This window comes from Ambystoma mexicanum, chromosome 2q (genome assembly GCF_040938575.1).
Source record: "Ambystoma mexicanum isolate Mex_15411 chromosome 2q, UKY_AmexF1_1, whole genome shotgun sequence".
Lineage (NCBI taxonomy): Eukaryota > Metazoa > Chordata > Amphibia > Caudata > Ambystomatidae > Ambystoma > Ambystoma mexicanum.
The window spans coordinates 1,007,362,892-1,007,383,301 of NC_090924.1; the positions used below are offsets into that span (position 1 = coordinate 1,007,362,892).

At 48.9% G+C, this 20,410-nt stretch overlaps 1 protein-coding gene across 5 annotated transcripts in view; it reads left to right on the forward strand.

Moving 5' to 3' along the window:
- HYCC1 (hyccin PI4KA lipid kinase complex subunit 1) overlaps positions 1-20,410 on the forward strand; it is a 711,655-nt gene that overhangs the window by 591,205 nt on the left and 100,040 nt on the right. For all 5 annotated transcript variants that reach the window (XM_069648331.1, XM_069648332.1, XM_069648333.1 and 2 more), the window contains one exon: positions 10,906-11,022. In XM_069648331.1, the coding sequence (XP_069504432.1) occupies positions 10,906-11,022 (117 nt within the window). The remainder of the gene's footprint in view (positions 1-10,905; positions 11,023-20,410) is intronic.

Sequence of the window (20,410 nt, forward strand, 5' to 3'; positions counted from 1 at the left end):
CCTAGACACAACCAGACACAAACACATCTATTCAACACGACACAAAATTTACTGGCTCCCAGTAAGAGACCGGATCAAATTCAAAGTGTTCTCACTGACCCATAAATGCCTCTCGAACAAGGCCCCAGTCTACCTTTGCAATCAAATCGCAAAAACCCAAGACAGAAGACCTACCTGATCATCCCACACCAGCCTAATCTCCACGCCTAGATTCAACAGACAGAAGGCTGGCTGAGTTAGCTTTCCAGTGGTTGCAGCCCACTTTGGAACACTGCCTCCCTCACTAAGAATGGACACGTCCCGTTGGCCCTTCAAACAAGGTGCCTCCCAAATCTAGCAAATAGACTGCCACCTATGCTACTTGTGTAAATGTGTTCTCTGTGTAAATAATGAAAGCCTTACATGTAGTATACACTGTAATCTCTACATGTGCCTCTGTGATCAAGTGAAACCTATTCCTGTAACCTTAAGCGCCAAGATACCTCTGGGTTTTGTGCACGCTATATAACTGTTCAAATAAATAAATAAACTTCATGTGACCCTTGATGTTTCTAGGAATGTTTAGGAAACTGAGTGGCAAACAGGGCATTTGTACACACCTGTGGCCAGTAAAATTATTAAAAAAGCATACCATCACTTAAACATCACAGATGGCTTGGAGGTCTTCCCAAGAAACTTTCAGGATATTTGGGTGCAAGTGTTGCATTTTTATTAAGCACATTTAGGCAGTACAATTTGTCCCAAATTTCAGTATTTAAAACAAACATGGGTGGATTTTAGGGTTCTCCGGGAGGGAATTTTCGGATCATTTGTGGCAAGTAGCATATTTATAGTAACACAAGACCAGTAACACTGGTCAGAGCATGGTAGGATTTAAAGACCACTTCACTACGATTTTGGGGGGCGTTATTCCACGAGGAATTCCTATGAAATTTAGTGGAGAAAAATGCATTTAAAAGCTCACTGTACCTCTTACGTTGGTCAAGAAGTGCTTAGGACTAAAAAACATTTACTGAAGGATTTGGGGCTTGTCCTCTGAGCTACCTTCCTGGAACTATAGAGGAAGTGGTGCATTTGTTAGAAAATTAGGTAAATAACATTGGTTACAACTTGAAGCATTTGAAGACCAATTTACAGAAGGTGTTTGGGGGGTTAACTTTGATGTTTGGTAGAAAAGATGGTCCTGTTGAAACTTGGATTTTAATCAGATTGCCATTAGAAGTTAGGCAAATTACTTTATGATGGACCGTTTGGCATGCATTAGTCCGATTTGCCCATTATCCACGTTCCAGATGGCAAATGATCAGACATTGACAATTTTTTCAACAGGTGCTTGCAAACATGTAACATTTCTGACATGGCATTGATCGTAAACTTCACCAGTTCAAAAAATGATATATGCAAATTATTAAATTTTATCAAGATCGGCATGCCTGGAATTTGCCCATTCTGCACTCAACAGCTGTACAAAGGAACAGAAAAGTGAAATTTTTACCAGGATGAAGAAAAGTTGGGGCATATGTGATGTGGTGCCATTAGTTTGCCCATTAATGTATTTGCCAGCTGGGCAAAGTATTAGAAGATAGAAATTATTGTCATAAACCGAGATGATTGTCCCGGCAGTGCTTGCCTACCCTGCATTTTAAGCACAGGCCGGATGGGAAAATGATCACTACAAATGTCAACCAGCACCTTGAATTCCATCACCAGAGATTCAACTGATTGGGGAACATGGGACTGATCAGACACAACATTTAGCGTACCAACTGTCATGATGCCTACTCCCGGGAAGCCAGTTCAGGACCAGCGTCCCCGAAAGCAGACATGTCCCCAGGGAGAGACCCAGCAACCCCTTATAGGGGCTCTTTGGACATTGTCCTGGCGCCTTTGGCGCCAGGCTCATAGAAGGCATCAGTCCTGGCACCATAGGCGCCAGGCTCATTATGGGAGTGCTTGGATGGACTTACCTGATGCAGACCATGCTGCCGGATCCAGACCTCCTTGAAGTCTGAAAGGGACTATTTTACCTCTGGGACTATTTTACCACTCGGGCGTGGAAGAGGAAGAATACTTACCTGGAACTACTTTGGGGGCTATTTAAACCACGCCCAGACAGCAGCTCACGCTTCGCGTTGTTCTGCATCTAGCAGCTGAACGCTCACCGTGTCTGCTCCTGCATCCTGGCTCCAGCCACGCCCGCCTGCAACCTGGAACACCTGAAAAGGAAGGAAAGGAGAGAAAGGTGAATAATTGAACTTTACCTACCTCCATCCGGAGTCCGGAACCGTCACTCCGACGATCCTGAAAAAAGACATTATTTTTAGAAGCGCATCGCATCGCTCGCTGCAGCGCCGCGTTCCACTCATCTTCACGAGGCGCCCTCGGGCTCTTCAGCGACCATTGGCACCATCCGTCGCCTTTCAGCGCCTAAGGAGAAAAAGAGACAAAACAAAGGTGAGCGAAGGAACAGATTGAGGAAGGCCTGATTCTTCCACCTTAAGACTTACCTGATTATTGTTGGGACAATCTTTCCTCACCTCGGGTTGGCGCCGCTTCTTTGGCACTTCCGTACCCCGGCCACTAAGGGGAAAAAGACACACGCATTAGTGGGTGAAAGCAAGATCACTAAGGGAACCATCAATCAAAAAGACTCACCAGAGTTTACCTTCGGCGAATCCATTCCTCAACGCAGATTCTTCATCCTGCATCTCAAATAGAGAAAAGGACAACGGACAATTAAGGCTTGAACTTTTGCAACTGAATACTTACGGCCTCATATCGGAAAAGTCAAGCGGAGTTGAATACTCACCAAACCCGAGATCCAGTGAAGTAACTGGAAATCAACACGCCCCTGCATCGGAAGCAGGATGGAGAGCTCGTCCTTTCAGACTCTAAGGTGAGACTCTACAGGGAATCGCGGAGGGGGTTCGAGGAGTGTGAGAGAGGGAAGGGGGGAATCCGACACATTATCCAGCAGACAGTTAATCCCCTTTTCCATCTACAGAAGGATTCTTCTACGGGCCAGACAGGCGAGGTTTGGGGGTCCGGTCCAGTCCGTCTTCCGAGTCCTGCGCATCACCTTAGAAGAGGTCATAGCAGTCCAGAACAGGTTGGCGCCTCCGTGGGAATCAGGTGAGCGTTACACCAACACACACTTGCCCCTCTGAGCCGTGCCAGTTCTCAATCTCAGCTTTCGGCCCACATTCCCTAAAGCTGTTTCAAAGGTATGGCCTGTGTAGCAAAGGCATATACCTTCTCCCTTGTCTGCTTAGAGACCTGGAAACTCCCTGGGGTAACCTGCCTCATCCTCTGCTAAAGTTAAGTTCTTGTCAAGTCAATAATCGGACGGTTGGGATCATTGGTAAGATCAATACTGCTACCTGGGTTGAGATTCAAAGAAGTGAAATGTGGAGGTCTGAAAAGCCCATCTCCCTTTTCCCCTCCTCTTATCAATAGTACCATGAGTCATGAAATGGCATATGCCTTGGTGTCCTCAAATATTCCCACCCCCCTCCTTGCTAGGGTATCTCAGCAATATAGGATACACAAGCAAAGGTTTGCATTGACAAAAGAATAACCAACATTACACCCCTTACAAAACATACAGTCGGAAAGAATGTGAACAGTGGGAAACAGTTGAAACAAAATGTCATTCACCCCAAGCGCCTCCGATAGGCCCTTCACTAAGGCTCTTTTATAAGCATTTTTATTGACATTCGTTAGGCCCTTAAGGCAACACATTAGGGTTGTATCTAGCCAGCTGCTCAGAAGATCATACTTAAAAGTCCCCTTCATGCCACTACAGGGGTTGTCCCGAGTGGCATCAGAGCCAGAGCGTCATTTCCACAGCCGCCCAGATTAAATCTGTACTCGTTACCCAGCTTTACATTGTCATCCTTACAAATTGTTTGAGGGCTAGGGAAACCTATTACTCTCGACCAAGCTTTCAGGCTGCGTAGCTGTAATCCTTTGTCTGCACGTGTGTCTTTGCCCCCATGGGTTTGGGAACCCCTCCATGCCCCACCTCTCTCCCTGTCGAGGAAAGCAGCAAAGTATTCTTGTTGACTTTTGGCACCCGGATGCTAGTGGAATCAGGCCCAGACTGAACATACATGTCTTTGTTCATACCAACATCCCTTGCCACTAGATTAGACAGGGACTTTGCCAGCAGGCAAATCACCCCCAGACAGACATCCATTTTCCCTACTTCCTTATCGCATCTGTCCGTCCACAATCTGAAAGCATCCTTCAGTTGCATAAATGCTGTGAAGAGCCTGTTAAGATGTGTGGCAAAATTTAACCTATAGTCTGTATTTGTACTAACACTGGGCCCAACAGCTAGTTTGCCACCTGGCAGCAGGCTTAAACCCAGAAGGTCGGGAGATACAGAAGTAGGGATCCATGGGCCACCCGGTGGACATACTGGCTGGTTACTACTCGTTTTTCTTATTATAGATTGAATACACAGGAGTTCTCTATAATGATTGCCCCCCTCCTCCAACTACGAAACGGGCCACCGGAACGCCCTGTATGGTGGACAGTGTTTTGTCCTGAATGAAGTCCTCCTCCGGGTTACCACCCTGCTTGCCCATGTAGAATGAATCTGCTTATTCCAAGACTTCTTCCAAGGCTGCGCACTCCACCGTCTCTGGCAATGCCCCCTTGTTTCCTGTTAAGCAATTCTCAGCATAGTATCAATCGATTGAACGCTCTTGCGCCTCCAAAATTGATCTGGACGAGGGTTCGGCTACAGCTGCGAATTCATGAGCAACATTAGAGGCTGTCATTTGGCACGTTGAATACTTTTGACATAGTCAATAAAGTATAAACTGGTCCAGGCAGAAGCCTTGCTGAGGCTAGGGTACACAGCCTCCCCTTTCCTTCTTTTAGTTAGGTGTTTTCTATAGTGGTAGGGCCAGTTAGCTGATAGTATTTTGGACTAAAGAGTCTTCATTTGTTAGGCAGTGAACTTCCCTCATAGAAATAGAGTAAGTTGGGTGTTTGATTCCTTTTCTTTTTAATAAAACCATTGAAACATGACTCACAATCTTCAGAGACCTTCTTTTATTTATTTATTCATATTGCCCCAAAAACCTGGGGGCCTCGGGTGCACAATAACAGACACGCACGAACATAAATGATGGGACAAAGAGGATCAGGAGGGTTAAGGAGAGCAGTCAAGAGGGCTCAGTTAAAGAGAGGTTTTTAGCAGCTGCCTGAGCACTCTTGTATTTCCTTCTTGTTTGAGCTCCAAGGTAAGCAAGTTCCAGATCTTTGCTGAGCAGGCAGTGGTCGACCTGCCCATACCTTTAGCCCGTTTGAAGCTTGGACAACTCACCTGTGCCAGGTTCGATGAGCGAAGAGATCTTGTTGGCTCGTGTGGGGTCACCAAGGTTTTCAGATAGGCTGGGGATTTCCTGTGAAGACATCTATGGACAAGGGTGACTGCCTAAAACTGTACCTGGGCTGAGACTGGGAGCCAATGCAGTGCTTGTTTTCTGAGAGATATATGATCTCTTCTTGGTATCATATTTATAATTCGGACGGCGTCTGGTTTTGTACAACTTGAGGTTTGGTTAGAATAATAGCTCATGCTATAGATAAACGGACAAATGGTTTTTGAGCAGCCTTCGATAGCGTGTGCAGTTTCTGGTAACCTGGTTGACCTGGTCTTCTGGACTCAAGGAGGAGTCGAGGTGGGTGCCAAGTGTTTTAACTTTGCCTACTACCGGAATATTACAGTCCTGGATTGAAAAGGACTGGTAGTTAGGCTTCAATTTGGCTCCAGCCTGAGATGACCCAAAATCGGTAACTCTGTTTTTTCTCCATTAAGACACATCCAGTTGTCATTCATCCATGATTCATTCTGACTGTAGGTGTGCTCAAAGTTTGCCGCATCAAGGTCGTAATCCCCAGCAATTTCCAAAACCAGCTGGGTGTTGTCAGCATAGTTAGTGAAAAATACCCCCCTATCCTCCAAGAGGCTGCAGAGGTATCAGGCATACAGATTGAAGAGCACTGGGGACATGCAGGCCCCCTGAGGCACGCCACAGTGAGTGGGAGCTGGGACGGAGGAGGCCTCCCCCCAGCAGACTCTGGACATCCGACAGGTCAGGAAGGGCTGGACCCACTTAGATGTTTAGTATGCACATTGCCTACGTCTCTGAGTATGGAGGAGGCTTTCATGGTCGAATGCTGCTGACATGTCTAATAGGTCCAATAGTCCAGTCATTCCCTTATCCATGATTTCCAGCTTTTTATTTATTTATTGTGCATTTGTAAGGCGCTTATACAACAAGTACATTGTGTTTCAAAGTGCCCACAGGGCAACAGGGAGGGAGCATGGGAATGAAAATCAATTAAAACAATGAAGGCTAGATGCAGACCTACTAGGCCTTGTGAGCATTCAGAACGTGCAAGTGCATGGAGAAAAGAAGTGATGGGGAGGGGGCAGGGGGCGGGGGGAGTGCTAGGTGTGCCAGGAGGGAAGTGCTAGGGAGAGGTCAGCTGCCAATAAATGCTTAAGTGCAAGCCTGCGGTGGTATAGGCCAATGGTGCCAAAGCAAGTGCTTGGAGCGGGTGGAGGCTGAAGGTGATTGGGTGTGGGAGGCCAGGGTCCAGAAAGACGAATAAGGGCTTTGGTCACCAATCTCAGCAACTGTGGGATTAGCAGAGGAGGGGGGAAGGGAAGGAAGAGGTGAAAAGGAAAGTCTTGAGGAGCATCCGGAATTTGAGATGAACTGGCTCAAGACGAAGAGGAAGCGAGATGCCCGTTCCATAGGAGGGGTCCTGCTGAGGAAAGAGATCGGCCACCAGCTCTCTGTTCAGCGCAGCGCTTGACACACAGAGAGTTTGTGCCAGAGGGGCATAAAGATCTGGAGGAAGAGTATTTAGTGAGAGCAAGCCATGGATAGCAGGGTCCCCGTTCCCAGACAGCCTTATGGATGATGCAGAGGGATTTGAATTTGATCCTTGCTGCAACCGGGAGCCAGTGGAGAGTTTTTAGGGCTAGAAAGATGCGGTCCCTGGGCTTGAGGCCAAGTATAAATCTTGCTGCCCTATTCTGGATTAGCTGGAGGAGTCTTATAGAAGAAGAGGGTAGATTAATGAAAAGGCTAGTGCAGTAGTCTAGCCTGGAGAGAACCAGAGCTCTAAAGACATTGAGCCTCTAGGGGAAAGTGAGGTAAGGGGGAATTCCTTTGAGGAGGTAGAGTTGAAAGTGGGACTTCTTGGCATTGCTCTCAATCTGAGGGATCAAAGAAAGAGAGAAGATGACTCCAAGGTTTCTGGCTTCAGATGAAGGAGAAGTGGAGGTGCACCAGGACTGGATGGCAAATAGGCAGTCTGGGATGATGGAAGAAGTAAGGAGAGGGTCAGAGGGAAGTTTGAACAAGCGTTGTGTGTCATCTGCATAAGACTGGAAGTTAGGGGAAAAGTTGGAAATGAGGTGTCCCGGAGGAGCAAGGTAAGTGTTAAAGAGTAGGGAGAGAGGTTGGAGCCCTGGGAGACATGGCAGGTGAAGATAGAGGTAGGGGAGGAGAAAGAGCCTAGAATAACCTGGGACAGACGGTAACTGAGGAAGGAGGTCAGCCAGTCCAGTGTCCAATCCGAGATACCTAGGGTATAATGGAGCCGTTTTATGAGGATGGAGTGGTTGACCATATCAAATGCAGAAGAGAGATCGAGTAGAATGAGAACAGCTGGAGAGTTGGAGTCAAGAGATGCAAGCAGTTCATCACAGGTGTTCAGAAGAGCAGTTTCCATTCATCTGGATGCTCGGAATCCAGATTGATGGTCATGGGGGCAACCAACAAGTACTGTGTGCCGACTAAGTTGGGCAAAGACCAGCTTCTCAGAGTTTCCCGAGGAGGGGGATGATAGATATGGGGCGGTAGTTGGCTGGGCACGTGGGGGTCTGCTGAAGGTCTTTTCAGGAGGGGGCACACAAGGGAGTGCTTGAGGGAGGAGGGGAAAGTTCCAGAAGCAAAAGCGTGATTGCAGAAATATGTGCCTGCAGATCAATGCGGACCATTTCAGTACTGTGGGATGGTCTAAACCCGGATTGCCTAGGATGTAGGACACCAAGGGTTTCCACAAATGCTTGAAGTTGTAATGTAGCCATTTCATCCAGAAATATTAGAAGGAAGTTACAATTAGTGATAGGTCTTAGATTATTTGTGTCATTTAGATCTAACCCAGGTTTTTGTTTTTTGTTTAAAAAGCGGGGTCACCTTAACATTCTTGATAGTTTCAGGAACCAAGTTGTCAATGAAGGATGCATTGACAAGACTCATTTTGGGACGTATTGTATTGCTAGGCAGGCTGACGCGTGCTTTGTAGCCAAGATATTCAACAGATCTGCGGTGGAGAAATCTAAATTTCAGCTGATCTTTGAGAATAGGTGGTCCAGATAGATGTTAGGAGTTTATTATGTGTACGGTCAGCAAGATCTGTTTTAATCTTATCCTGGGCCTTAGATACCTTTGCCTCAAGGTCCAACTGAGCTTTTGTTCAATCATGATTCGTGGGCACGAATGAAACTGATTTTGCTTTAGGTTTTTGTAAAAGATTTAGAATTTCGAATAGCTTTTTTGAGTCTATCTATTTGTTAAAAAAGTTCTTTTTTGTTTCAGTGTTTGACAGCATTGTATGATTTCTCTACAAAAAACATTCCAAGTGATTTTGTTGTCGTCGGACGGGCATTTTGCCCACTGGGTCTCCGCTTTCCTTTTATCTTTTTTTAGTCATCTCAGCTCTTCTGGTTCACCAAAGTAGTCAAACTTAACAAAGGCATATAAGAAAGATGCCAAATGCGTTGTAGAGCACAAAGAGACTGTTTGGATTGGAAGAGATAAGAAGTGAATATTGAGATTATCCATGTTCAGTTAATTCGCATATGGATTCCCATATTGTTTCATGTATATTTTGCAGACCGTTTTTATTTCTGATGCAAGGTGCATGAACTGTAGACATGTGGTATTGATACATTATTAACATATTTATTTGGTCAGGATCTATGGACAAACTGAAAGCTTTTAGAATTGGTATCTATATCGTTCATGCTACCATTACGTTTTCTGTAAAGGCAGAACAGAAAGCTACTCATTTTTATGTACAGTAGTACCACTGGAAAAGTAAGTTTTCATTTATGTAGTAAATCGCCTGATCTCAAAAAGTGTGTTGCATAATGAAAGCTATTATACCAATTCCTTAAAGGATTGATTAATGGTCCGTTTTTAAGCTTGAAAAATAGATTACCTGAAAAGGGTGATTTATCAAATATGCTGATGAATCGCACAGTGAGTTTAGAAGTCCAGGATACCTGTATGCATCGTTCACTGGGGCACTGGAGGAAGCTTATAGCAAAGACAAGGGAGAAACATGCTTGCTACAGATCAAATAACATTTGAGTGAATTGAGCTCTGCGATTTCTAGAATTATTCTGATTATTTGAAATCTGTTGGAAATTGGTGAGACTTTGCATAAGTTGTTGATTATACCTCCAATCTTTTCATATAAGCAAGTTGTAAGGTCCCTCAAAAGATTGTGAAAACAACCATGATGACAGAGATCTGAATAAGGATTGTTAGTGTGAAAAAGTAATGTTTCCACCCTAGAGCTGCTCTTCAGGTTGTTAGAAACTAAAGGTTACATGTGTAAAATGGATTTTGTGATTTATGCTTTGAAATGCCCTTGTAGCTTGATTATGGAGGGGAAACCATGAGGAGTTTGGGGGGGTCAAGGATAGGTGAGTTTAAAAGCAGTATCAGAACGCTTAACAATAAATTACCAGTAACACTTTACTTTAATACCGCGAAGCGTCTGGTATCACAGCTACGAGTTCAGGTTATTCATTCTAGAACTAACCTCCCCCAAGTGATGCATTTTTAAAAGAAATATTTGAGTTGTTTTATCAATGAGCTTCAAAGCCTGAAAGTATTCTTCTGAGGAATATGTTGGCACTACAATTACCATAAATCATTGCAAGAGACTTAGGGAGATGATTTGTGAAAAACTGTGTTCATGAGCGGGATGCAAGCTGGGTGATGAAATAGTTATGTTGGTTTAGTAGTATGCTAACCGGTGAGAAATTAACTTTGATTAAGGTATGAAAGCTTTAAAGGTAGCTGGTATGAATGACTGGACTACATGAACCATTATTCAGTGCATGGGAGGTGATTAAAGACATTGGATTGTTGAACCTCAATTGAGACACACAAGGCCAATAATTGTGTGTGGTGATCATGAATAACAATGGCCACTTGATAAGTGGAAATCTTTTAGTTAAATGCTTTCTGATACAAGTATGATGACATGATATATATTGAGAGTATTATGCGAAATTCATTGTTTTAAAATCTTTTATTGAATCATGGGCTGCTGTTGGTGTTTGAGGGAAATGGTTGCTCTTCAATCTTTGTTGCATTTTCTGAATATGTGGCTAATGTGCATAGCAGCCAGCCATATGATAGCACTACATGGGCACATGATGCCATCTGTATGATGTGACACTGATGCACCTCTTTAATCCAACAATTCATGCATCCACTCATACAGCCGCGCCTGTACAAATCATACACCTGAAATCCCACCCATCGGAACAAAAAACACATTGTGAACCACGCAACCATCCACTCTCCAGCAATGCAATACTCTTTTCTCAGCCCAATACATGCACTTCATACAATCTGAAACCTACTGTGGTTTTTAATGGGAAATGGGAAAAGGGCAAATTAGAAATGTATCAACTGATTACTATTTCCAGACATTTAGAAAAGGGCATTTAAAAATGTAAAGGTGTCTTGGTGTGGGTATCCTGCCTTACTGAGTGAATGTTGTTGTGCTTGTAATGTTGAAAAACTCCTTTGTTTAGCATTTGATGCAATACATTTTGTTTCTTTCTAGGATTTGCGTATGCGGATATCCTCGTCAGCATGTAAGGAAATACAAGGGTGCAAAGAACAGGATTCCTGTGTCTCCCGAATTTATGGTGCAGATGCTAACTGGAATATATTATGCCTTGTAAGTGTGACCACCACAGACTGTGTATATATGAATGATCGATCCCCAGCGTATCGTACGCCTATCTAGCACATGCTCTTTTTCTCTATCTTACTCGTTTGTTCTCTTTTTCTCTCTCTCACACTCTTTCTCACTCGTTCTCTCTTTCTCTGTCTCACCTTGTCCCCGTCTCTTTTGGTGTGGGCGAGAGCCACATTCTGGGGTGCACCTTTTACAAGGGCCACCCCAGCCTTTGCTGACTGACTGAAATAAAACAGATGAGTTTTTTGTTGTTGCAAAAACGGGTATTAAAGAGAAAACAAAAAAGGAAATTGTGTAAGTGGACTAACATTGCAAACTGACGCTTTGAAATTGTGCAGTGTCAATTTCTAATGATCACTTCTATTTTTTAGTCCCAATAAGAATGTTACACTTGTTTTACTGAGCAAAGCACATCAAAACCTGGAATGACCATATACATTAGTTTCTGATAGGTTACCATTTGAAGATGGACTATATTGTACCTATTGTACTCGTGAAATGCACCTTTGAGAGTCGGGAAGGATTCAAATGGTACCAGTGAAGGTTCTAGCACGTTTGCATAAAGTCAAAAAGCATTTTGTGACTATAAGGATGACTACAGATCATTACATTTGACAGATATCTGTGATAAAAGGGATGTATCATTGAATCACTAATTACATATTGCACACTGAGCCTGTTGCTCATTGCATTATTTCTAACACTCTCATACCATGAACATGTTTGCAACATTAAACCCTGTGTACCGATTCGGACAGCTTCATTCTTTGGATGTGAAGATAGAATGGACCTGGGCCCGAGATCAGAGGGAGGCCAAGTGACAAGTGAAGTTTCAGCCAGGAGTTCAGCAGGGGAGAGGAGGAGAAAAAGCAGAAGCAAAGAGCAAGATTTTGAGGTGCTTCCGGAACCGAAGATGGTTCTCAAGTTCCAGGGAGGCTGTTCCAGAGGGAGGCCCCAGCCGAAGAATTAGTAAATTAGTTCAGAAATGTGTGCTACAGAGGATATCAGAAAGATATGCCTTTCTATCCGTTTATGAAAGTTTGCGCCTCAGAAGTGAAATTGCGAATCTTCAGTTCATTCTTGGTATTTACAGGATAAGGAAGGACTGCAGTCAGTAGATTTCTTTAAAAAAAAGACCTACCTTAACAATGGAATTGATATTTTTCTTTCCCGCATTTTATTTTTTATCTGAAGTGTTTTGCAGAGGCAATTCTCATCAAGCGGCCAACTTCTTCATACATCAGACTTTGTAGTCGTGTTCTCTGTTATGCTATGTACACAAGGGGATACCTAGAGCTCTGAAAAATATGTATTTCTCCAGCATGGGGTCTGGCATGGATTCACATGCTCATGAATATTCCCCGTCGTCAGGCTGGGAATCCTCGGTAAAGAAAAAACCAGTATCAGTTTCGTTTCTGATCTGTCTTTCGTAGCAATAACCAATCACTGGTCTCTGCGACATACTGACCACAGCCAATGACTGCCCTCTACCTAAGCACCGCCTCTGGCAGCCATCTTCAGATTTTTACCGCAAGTTCATGTGTTGGGATCCTCGTGCTATTGCTCTCGAGCGTTAGTGATATTTTTTCACGTTTTTTCTCAAAAACTTCGGTTTTTTCGGTCAAAAGAGCCTCAAGCTCCACCGACTCTCCATCCGATCAACGGGGACCCGTGTCGGATTCGTCTGCGCCCCTCAAGGGTGACGATTTCGTCGAGCTACGCTTTGGAGGATTCCAGAAGTTTCTCAGGCCCGGACATGGCCCAGGAGAAGGGAAGCTCGACGCCCGGAAAGCTGTTCAGGATCTGCCCTGGATGCCAGCTGCAGAACGTCTTTAAGGAGGACCACCACTCCTTTTGTCTCTACTGCTTACATGAGGACAAGACGCACGTGGAGAAGGACTGTGCGTTTTGCGGCAACATGTCGGAGCGGACCATGAAGGACCGCCATCAACGTCTCGCCAACTGGCTGGAAGGGAAGAGCCCGTCAGGCGAGAAGAAGAGGAAGAAATCCGAGCGGTCTTCTAAGACCTTTGAGGACGCCCCGGCGACGGGGGTCCAACACAAGGCCAAGCACCGCGAGTCCGCTGGCACCGGGAGCGCCGAACGGTCGGGCTCTACAGGCGCCAGGCAGGGCGCACCCTCCCCGGCACCTTCAGCCACGAGCCAACGCTCTGGGTCGGGTAAGAGGAAGGGCGAGCACCCGGCGAAGCTCCTGGAGAGGCCCCGGTCGAGCTCGAAGGCCCCATCGGAGGGGGAGCAAGGCAGTGTCCCCCCCCCTCAAGGATAAGGCGGTGAGCGCACCTAAGGTGGTGAAGGCCTTAATCCATCCGGCCAAGCCCTCTATCGATACTGTCGCGGCGGCCCTGGCTCAGCCTGTGGAGGCTACACAAGTGGTGGCGACCTCGGGGCTCAGAGTCTCCCTGCCACCTCGGAGGGAGTCCTCTTTTGTGCCCATCGATAGGACCCCCGTGAAACCCCCGGCGGGGAAGAAAAAGGGGGAGCAGGGCGTCGTCGTAAATTCGGCCTCAACCTCAGAGGAAGAGCTGATCGAGGTCTTAAGCCACGGCCTTGGCGTGGAAGAAGACCGGCCCGTCGGGATGGATCCCGACGCAGGTGACGACGACATCGTCGAGGGTACCGACGGGGCCCCTGATCGCCCGTTGGATTCCCCTCTGCCAGCGCCGCAAGACAACTCGGCGGCCATTTAGTTGGCTATACAGTCGTTATGTTCAGAGATAAGGACGAGACTACCGTTGCCGACGGAGGAACCTCTCCCGTCGGGGGATCCTGAACCGGGACCTTCTGGCGCTCCCCCGCCCAAGAAAAGAAGGATTCACCCTCCACCTCCTTTTCAGCCGTCGCGCCCCGTCCAGCCCTCCTCCCCGTCCACCCGAGGGGATGATACGGGGACTGACACGGCAGCGACGGGTACGGACGACGAGGTATACGACGAGGATCTACCGTCGTCACCTCCCACCAGGGCTTCTCCGCCCGACGAGGTTGGGTCGTTCCACTCCATGATCGCCAGGGCATCCGAGCTTTTCCAACTCTGCCCTGAGGAGAAGAAAAAGGAAGGATTCCTTTATCAACGGCGCGAGGCCAAGAGGAAGACGGTCCTCGCGGTGCCTCTACTGGACGACATTTGGGATGAGGGCCTCGCCCTCCTCAAGAACCCTTCCACGACGCCAGCTAGAAGAGACCGGTACGAGAAGAAGTACCGGGTCCCGGACGCGGCCCCCCTGTGCCTCCGGGCGCAGCCTACCCCGGACTCCGTCGTCTCCGCGGCGGCCAGGAAGAAAGCGGGGGGGGGGGTGCGGCCTCCACATCGACTTCCCCACCGGACGGCGAGGGAAAGAAATTGGACGCTATGGGACGCAGGGTCATCTCGTCGGCAGCGACGACGATTAAAGCGGCCAACGCCTTGGCTATCGTGGCCCGCTACGACAGGGAGCTATGGTACAAACTGGCTCCCCTGCTGGACTTCCTACCGGACGACAAGAGGGCGGATGCCCTGGAGATCCTACAGGAAGGCGAGGTGGCGTCGGACCACGCCATCGCTATTGCGACGGACATCGCCGACACTGGGTTTCGCTAGTTGGGCAACGGCGTGTGCCTTAGGCGGCGTGGATGGCTCAAGGCTACGGACTTCCGTCAAGACGTACAGACCAGAGTCCTGGACATGCCGTTCGATGGGAACAACCTGTTTGGGAAAACAGTGGACGATTCCCTCCGGGCCATTAAAGTGGACACTGAGACGGCCCGGGCCCTTGGGGTTCTGCAGCAACGACGGACGCCCTTTCGGAGCAGCGGAGGCAAGGGTGCCTCCAAAGGTTCCGGCGGCGGTTTCTCCACCTACCGTCAAGCGGCCCGCTCGTCGTCTCAGGAGGCCTACAGAGGACGAGGCAAGTCCGGCGGACCCCGCCGTCGTCGCCAAGGAGGTCAAGGCGGCAAAGCCTCGTCGAAACAGGATTGAACCAGCCGTGGGGTCGGGCCCCCACCGAAGCACCCCGGTGGGAGGCCGGCTGGCGAGCTTCGTCAGCGTGTGGGAGTCCATCTCCACCGACCGTTGGGTGCTGGACGCCTTAGCCCGGGGCCACGCGCTCGAGTTTCAAAGAAGGTGCCTGCGCGTCCCCCCCGTGGCCAGGAAAGAGCTTCACGTCCCTCAGCTTCTCCTGGAAGTAAAGGCGATGCTCAGGAAGGGCGTCATCGAACTCGTCCCAAAGAGGCTTCGGGGCTCCGGAGTTTACTCGCGATACTTCCTCGTGAAGAAGAAGACGGGAGGATGGCGCCCCATCCTAGACCTGCGACGTCTGAACAAATTCATCAAGGCGCAGAAGTTCCGGATGGTCACCCTCCAGCACGTCCTGGGTCAGCTGGAGGAAGGAGACTTCCTGTCGTCGTTGGATTTGGAGGATGCCTACTTCCATATTCCCATCCTAAAGGGGCACCGAAAATTCCTCAGGTTTGTGGTCCAAGGGCGTCATTACCAGTTCAAAGCCCTCCCCTTCGGACTACGGTCGGCACCCAGGGTATTTACCAAGTGCCTTGCACCGGTGGCGGCGCAGCTGCGCCGCGAGGGGATCCACGTCTACCCCTACCTGTACGACTGGCTCATCCGAGCCAAGACGAGGGAGCTCGCCGTGGAGCACACGGCAAGGACCGTCCAACTTCTCACGGACCTGGGATTCTCCGTGAACTACGCCAAGTCCCACCTGGTACCCGCGCAAAACGCACTGTTTCTGGGAGCGAAGCTCGACACAGTGTCCCTTCTGGCCTCCCCGTCGGAGGAAAGGACCAGGTCCATCCTGGGCAAGGTACAGCGGATGTTGGTTTCCGACGCGGCCAAGGTGAGGTCCATCAAGTCCCTCCTCGGAATGATGTCTTCTTGCATCTACCTCATTCCCATGTGCAGGCTCCGGATGCGCCCGTTGCAGGAGTTCCTGGACGCGCGCTGGATCCAAACGACGGGCGGCTTCGAGGAGAGGATCACACTCGACGAGAGTTTCCGCCGAGCGGTCCGGTGGTGGGGCATCCGCGCGCATCTGACGGCGGGCATGGACTTCCAGACCCCAGACCACCAGGAGACAGTGACCACGGATGCCTCCCTGGAAGGGTGGGGAGCGCACACCGAAAATCTGCATGCGAGAGGCCTTTGGCTCCCGACGGAGAAGTCCCTCCATTTCAACGTCCTGGAGCTCCGTGCAGTGTTCTGGGCCCTCAGGTCCTTCCTTCCGTCCCTCAAGGGCAAGGTGGTGAGGATCTTCACCGACAACACCACCACCATGTTTTACATCAGGAAACAGGGCGGAACCAGGTCCCCAGCACTGTCCAAGGAGGCGCAGGACCTGTGGCATTGGGCCGTCGCCCAAAGGATGTTTCTGGTGCCGTTTCATCTGGCAGGGATAAAAAACACCATCGCCGACTCACTCAGCAGGGAGCTGCGCTCGTGCCACGAGTGGGAACTACGGCAGGATCTAGTGGATCGCCTCTTCCGACGATGGGGCACACCCCAGATCGACCTGTTCGCGACGGCGACGAACTCCAAGTGCCGGAGGTTCGCCAGCAGGTTTCCCCAGGCGAGGAGCATGGGCGATGCTTTCTCGTTCCCCTGGGAGGGCCTGTTCCTCTACGCGTTCCCTCCTTTGTCACTGCTAATCCGGCTCGTCAACCAGCTCAAGAGGTCACGGTGCAGGATGATCCTCGTCGCACCTGCGTGGCCGAGGCAGATATGGTTCCCGGACCTTCTGGACTTATCAGCGTCCCCGCCAATCAAGCTGCCGGTGGACGCGGATCTACTCTCCAGGGAAGGAGGCGCCATCCTCCACCACGACCCGAAATCGCTGAACTTGCAGGCCTGGCTCCTGCAGCGCTAGAGTTTGGAGGATACGACATACCGGCCGACTGCAGAGAGGTTCTTGCAAAGGCCAGGGCGTCCTTGACTCTTAAATGCTACGGACACAAATGGAAGAGGTTCTCTGTCTGGTGCCTCGCACAGAAGATTAACCCTCTACGGATTACGGCTCCCCAGGTACTGCCGTACCTGCTGACGCTGGCCAAAGCTGGTCTGGCACACGCGTCCATCAAGATTCATCTTGCTGCGATCTCCCGATACACCAGAACCACGGGCCGGACGTCCTTGTGGTCTCATCGTCTGGTGAAAGAGTTCATGAAGGGACTGTTCAGATCGTTCCCGCCGGTGAAGGCTCCGGCCCCGGCGTGGGAGCTCAACGTGGTGCTGACCAAGCTCATGGGACCTCCGTTCGAGCCTCTGCACTCGGCCCCGTTGAAGTTTCTGTCGTGGAAAACAGCGTTTCTTGTGGCCATCACCTCCGCACGACGGGTGGGAGAGATCCAGGCCCTTTCCTGCAAGGCCCCGTACTTGACTTTTCACGACACGAGGGTAGTGCCAGGACGCACCCCTCCTTCATGCCCAAGGTACCGTCGGACTTCCATCTCAACGAACCCTTGGTGTTGCCTGTGTTCTTCCCGTCGCCTTCGTCGCCGGCTGAGAGGACTTTGCACTCGCTGGATGTGGCTAGAGCGCTGAAGTTCTACGTGGACCGCACGAAGTGTTTTCGGAAGACGTCACAACTCTTTGTGAATTTTGGACCTGTCAATCAGGGGAAGGCTCTCTCGAAGGCTTCCATTTCCAGATGGCTCTCCGGCTGTATCATGTACTGTCATCGGTTGGCAAACCGACCGCTGCCTGGCCGTCCGAGAGCCCATTCCACCAGAGCGATCGCAGCCACCACGGCGTTCCTTTCTGGTGTGCCCCTGCTGGACACATGCAGGGCTGCTACGTGGAGGTCGACGCACACCTTCACGAAATTCTACTGCGTCGATCGGGATTCCAGGGAGGAGTCTAGGGTCGGCCAAGCAGTGCTGCGCAACCTGTTCGCCTGAGGTGAGCCTGGTGAGGAGGTAAGGTGCTTAATGTTGGGTTTGATGTAATGCTTAATGTTGAGCCTTTGCCACCTCCCGTGGTTGTGCATGTGTGTACTGCTATGTATTCTTTATTCATGAGCATGTGAATCCATGCCAGACCCCATGCTGGAGAAGGAACAAGTTACTTACCTGTAACTGTTGTTCTCCAGCATGGGTCTGGCATGGATTCACATGCGAACCCTCCCGCCTACCCCTCTGCGGCTCTTCACTTGGTCATACTGCCACTTCACGTGCTTCCAAATCTGAAGATGGCTGCCAGAGGCGGTGCTTAGGTAGAGGGCAGTCATTGGCTGTGGTCAGTATGACGCAGAGACCAGTGATTGGTTATTGCTACGAAAGACAGATCAGAAACGAAACTGATACTGGTTTTTTCTTTACCGAGGATTCCCAGCCTGACGACGGGGAATATTCATGAGCATGTGAATCCATGCTAGACCCATGCTGGAGAACAACAGTTACAGGTAAGTAACTTGTTCCTTAAAAGTTATTAGAGGGACACACGAAATTCCTATTGAAATGGCGATAGGACATTTTTTGGCTTTGATACAGCAGAAACCTCTGCACAGATATAAACCAAATCTTAGCGTCTTGTCAAACTAGCATGCTTTCTGGGAATCCGTGAAAATGATTCTGGCGGTTTTAAATCAACAATCAAGTGGGGAAAAAATGGGGTCCTCGAATTCCACAGTACTATATTCAAATCAGAGTGTAAGTACGTGATTGGCTAAAGTTGGGTTGAACATTTATGTGCCTGCCTTCCATTTTAGATGCACGATTCTACACTAGGTGCCAGTCCTCCCATGATGCTAGTTTCGCATTTTTGGACATGTTTGCAATGTGTATGTTTAGGTGAGCCAATGGTATATTGCAGGATGTCGGACTTGGCTAATGTCTGGGAAAGTCCATGCGGTTTTGATAAGTCTAACTGTTCTGGAAGTGTCGTGGTACCTGAATAAGATATTAGTAAAATAATATCGTTTTGGGTGGGTTTACTTTAAAAGACGCATGCTGTGATGCCCCCGAATTCGGCAAGGTGGAAGCCTGGCCTAGAGGGGGGGCATTAGCCGTACACCTTGTGGCTCAGGCCGTCCGTTGGGTGAACCTGGTGTGCAATTGGAGGCAGAAGCATGATGCAAAAACAAGAGAGCCTTCCAGTGAACCACAACAATAGAAAATGGCTCTGTAAAGTAACATTTTCACGAAATCCTACATTTCCATGCAAGGCTTGGGAAGTTTCACGAGATCTGTAAGTCTTGGCAGCCATTTTGGGCACCAGTGCTTATATAATCACTGTGTGCTAGTGCGCACATGCTCTGTGTTTGTTCTCCTCCAGCAATGCTTACCTCATGCGTCGTCCTGCATGTGTGGTTTCCAGTTCCTCCTTCTGCACAACGCTTCTGACTTCACTGAAGACCTTGCTTGAAGTCTTGCAACCAGGGGCTACACTTGGGGACTTACCAGAGTTTTGGAACCTGCTGACATCATCTGAGAACTTACTTGGGGCCTGGAACTCACTGACCTTACTTGGGGATTTACCTGAGTTTTGATACGACAGACTACGTCTGCCAACTCATCAAGTTTAAGACCATGCTCCTCTTCATCCACTCAGATCCGAGGCATCGATGCAAATATGAACCAGACACCTACAAAGCAATATTGGTGACAGTTGAACCAGAAAGGCATTTGTGCAGCCAACTAGTGCCACCCATAAAGCAGTCAGCTGGACCATGTTGTTGGATTATATGTATTATTATGGCATTAAGTGAGCGCAGACCTAGCTTCGAGAAGCAACAGAGCACTTTACAGAGGTATGCAACAATACGGATACACAACGAGCACTTTAAAGAGGCATATAACAGAACCGATGCATAACGGAGCGCTTTTCAGAGGTAACAGAACAGATATACTGCTGTGTTTGACTGTTCTGAAAATGAAACCTTTTTATGGTTTTGTGACCTGGGTGCCACTTACACCAACCTACATATTTTAGTTGGCGGTCTCCAATGAAGTAGATTGGGCCTCCTGCCGTTTGCTGAAATGGACATCAAACACAGGGTACACCGTAAATTAACACAGCTAGCACTTACTGGCAACATCAATTCAATACTTTTACTGATTGCAAAACGCACTTTTGCATGACTTGTCCTTAATAAAATGGCCCTTGAAAGTTGTGACGGTGCCCTGTCGCAAGGGAGGAGGGAACCCGACCCCTGCCTTCCCAAGGTTGTCTGAGTGCGGTACCCACTCCTAACCCCTTGTTACCCGCAAAGACTGCGGGCGAGCCACAGCGGAGCACTGGTGGCACGTTGCGGGATGCTGCCATCCCACCAGTGAAGATGGCGGCAACAGAACAGAGGAAGAAGAGTTGTGAGCCGACCTGGCACAGCAGCAACCCGCTGAGTGGCATGCAGGGAGGCAGCGT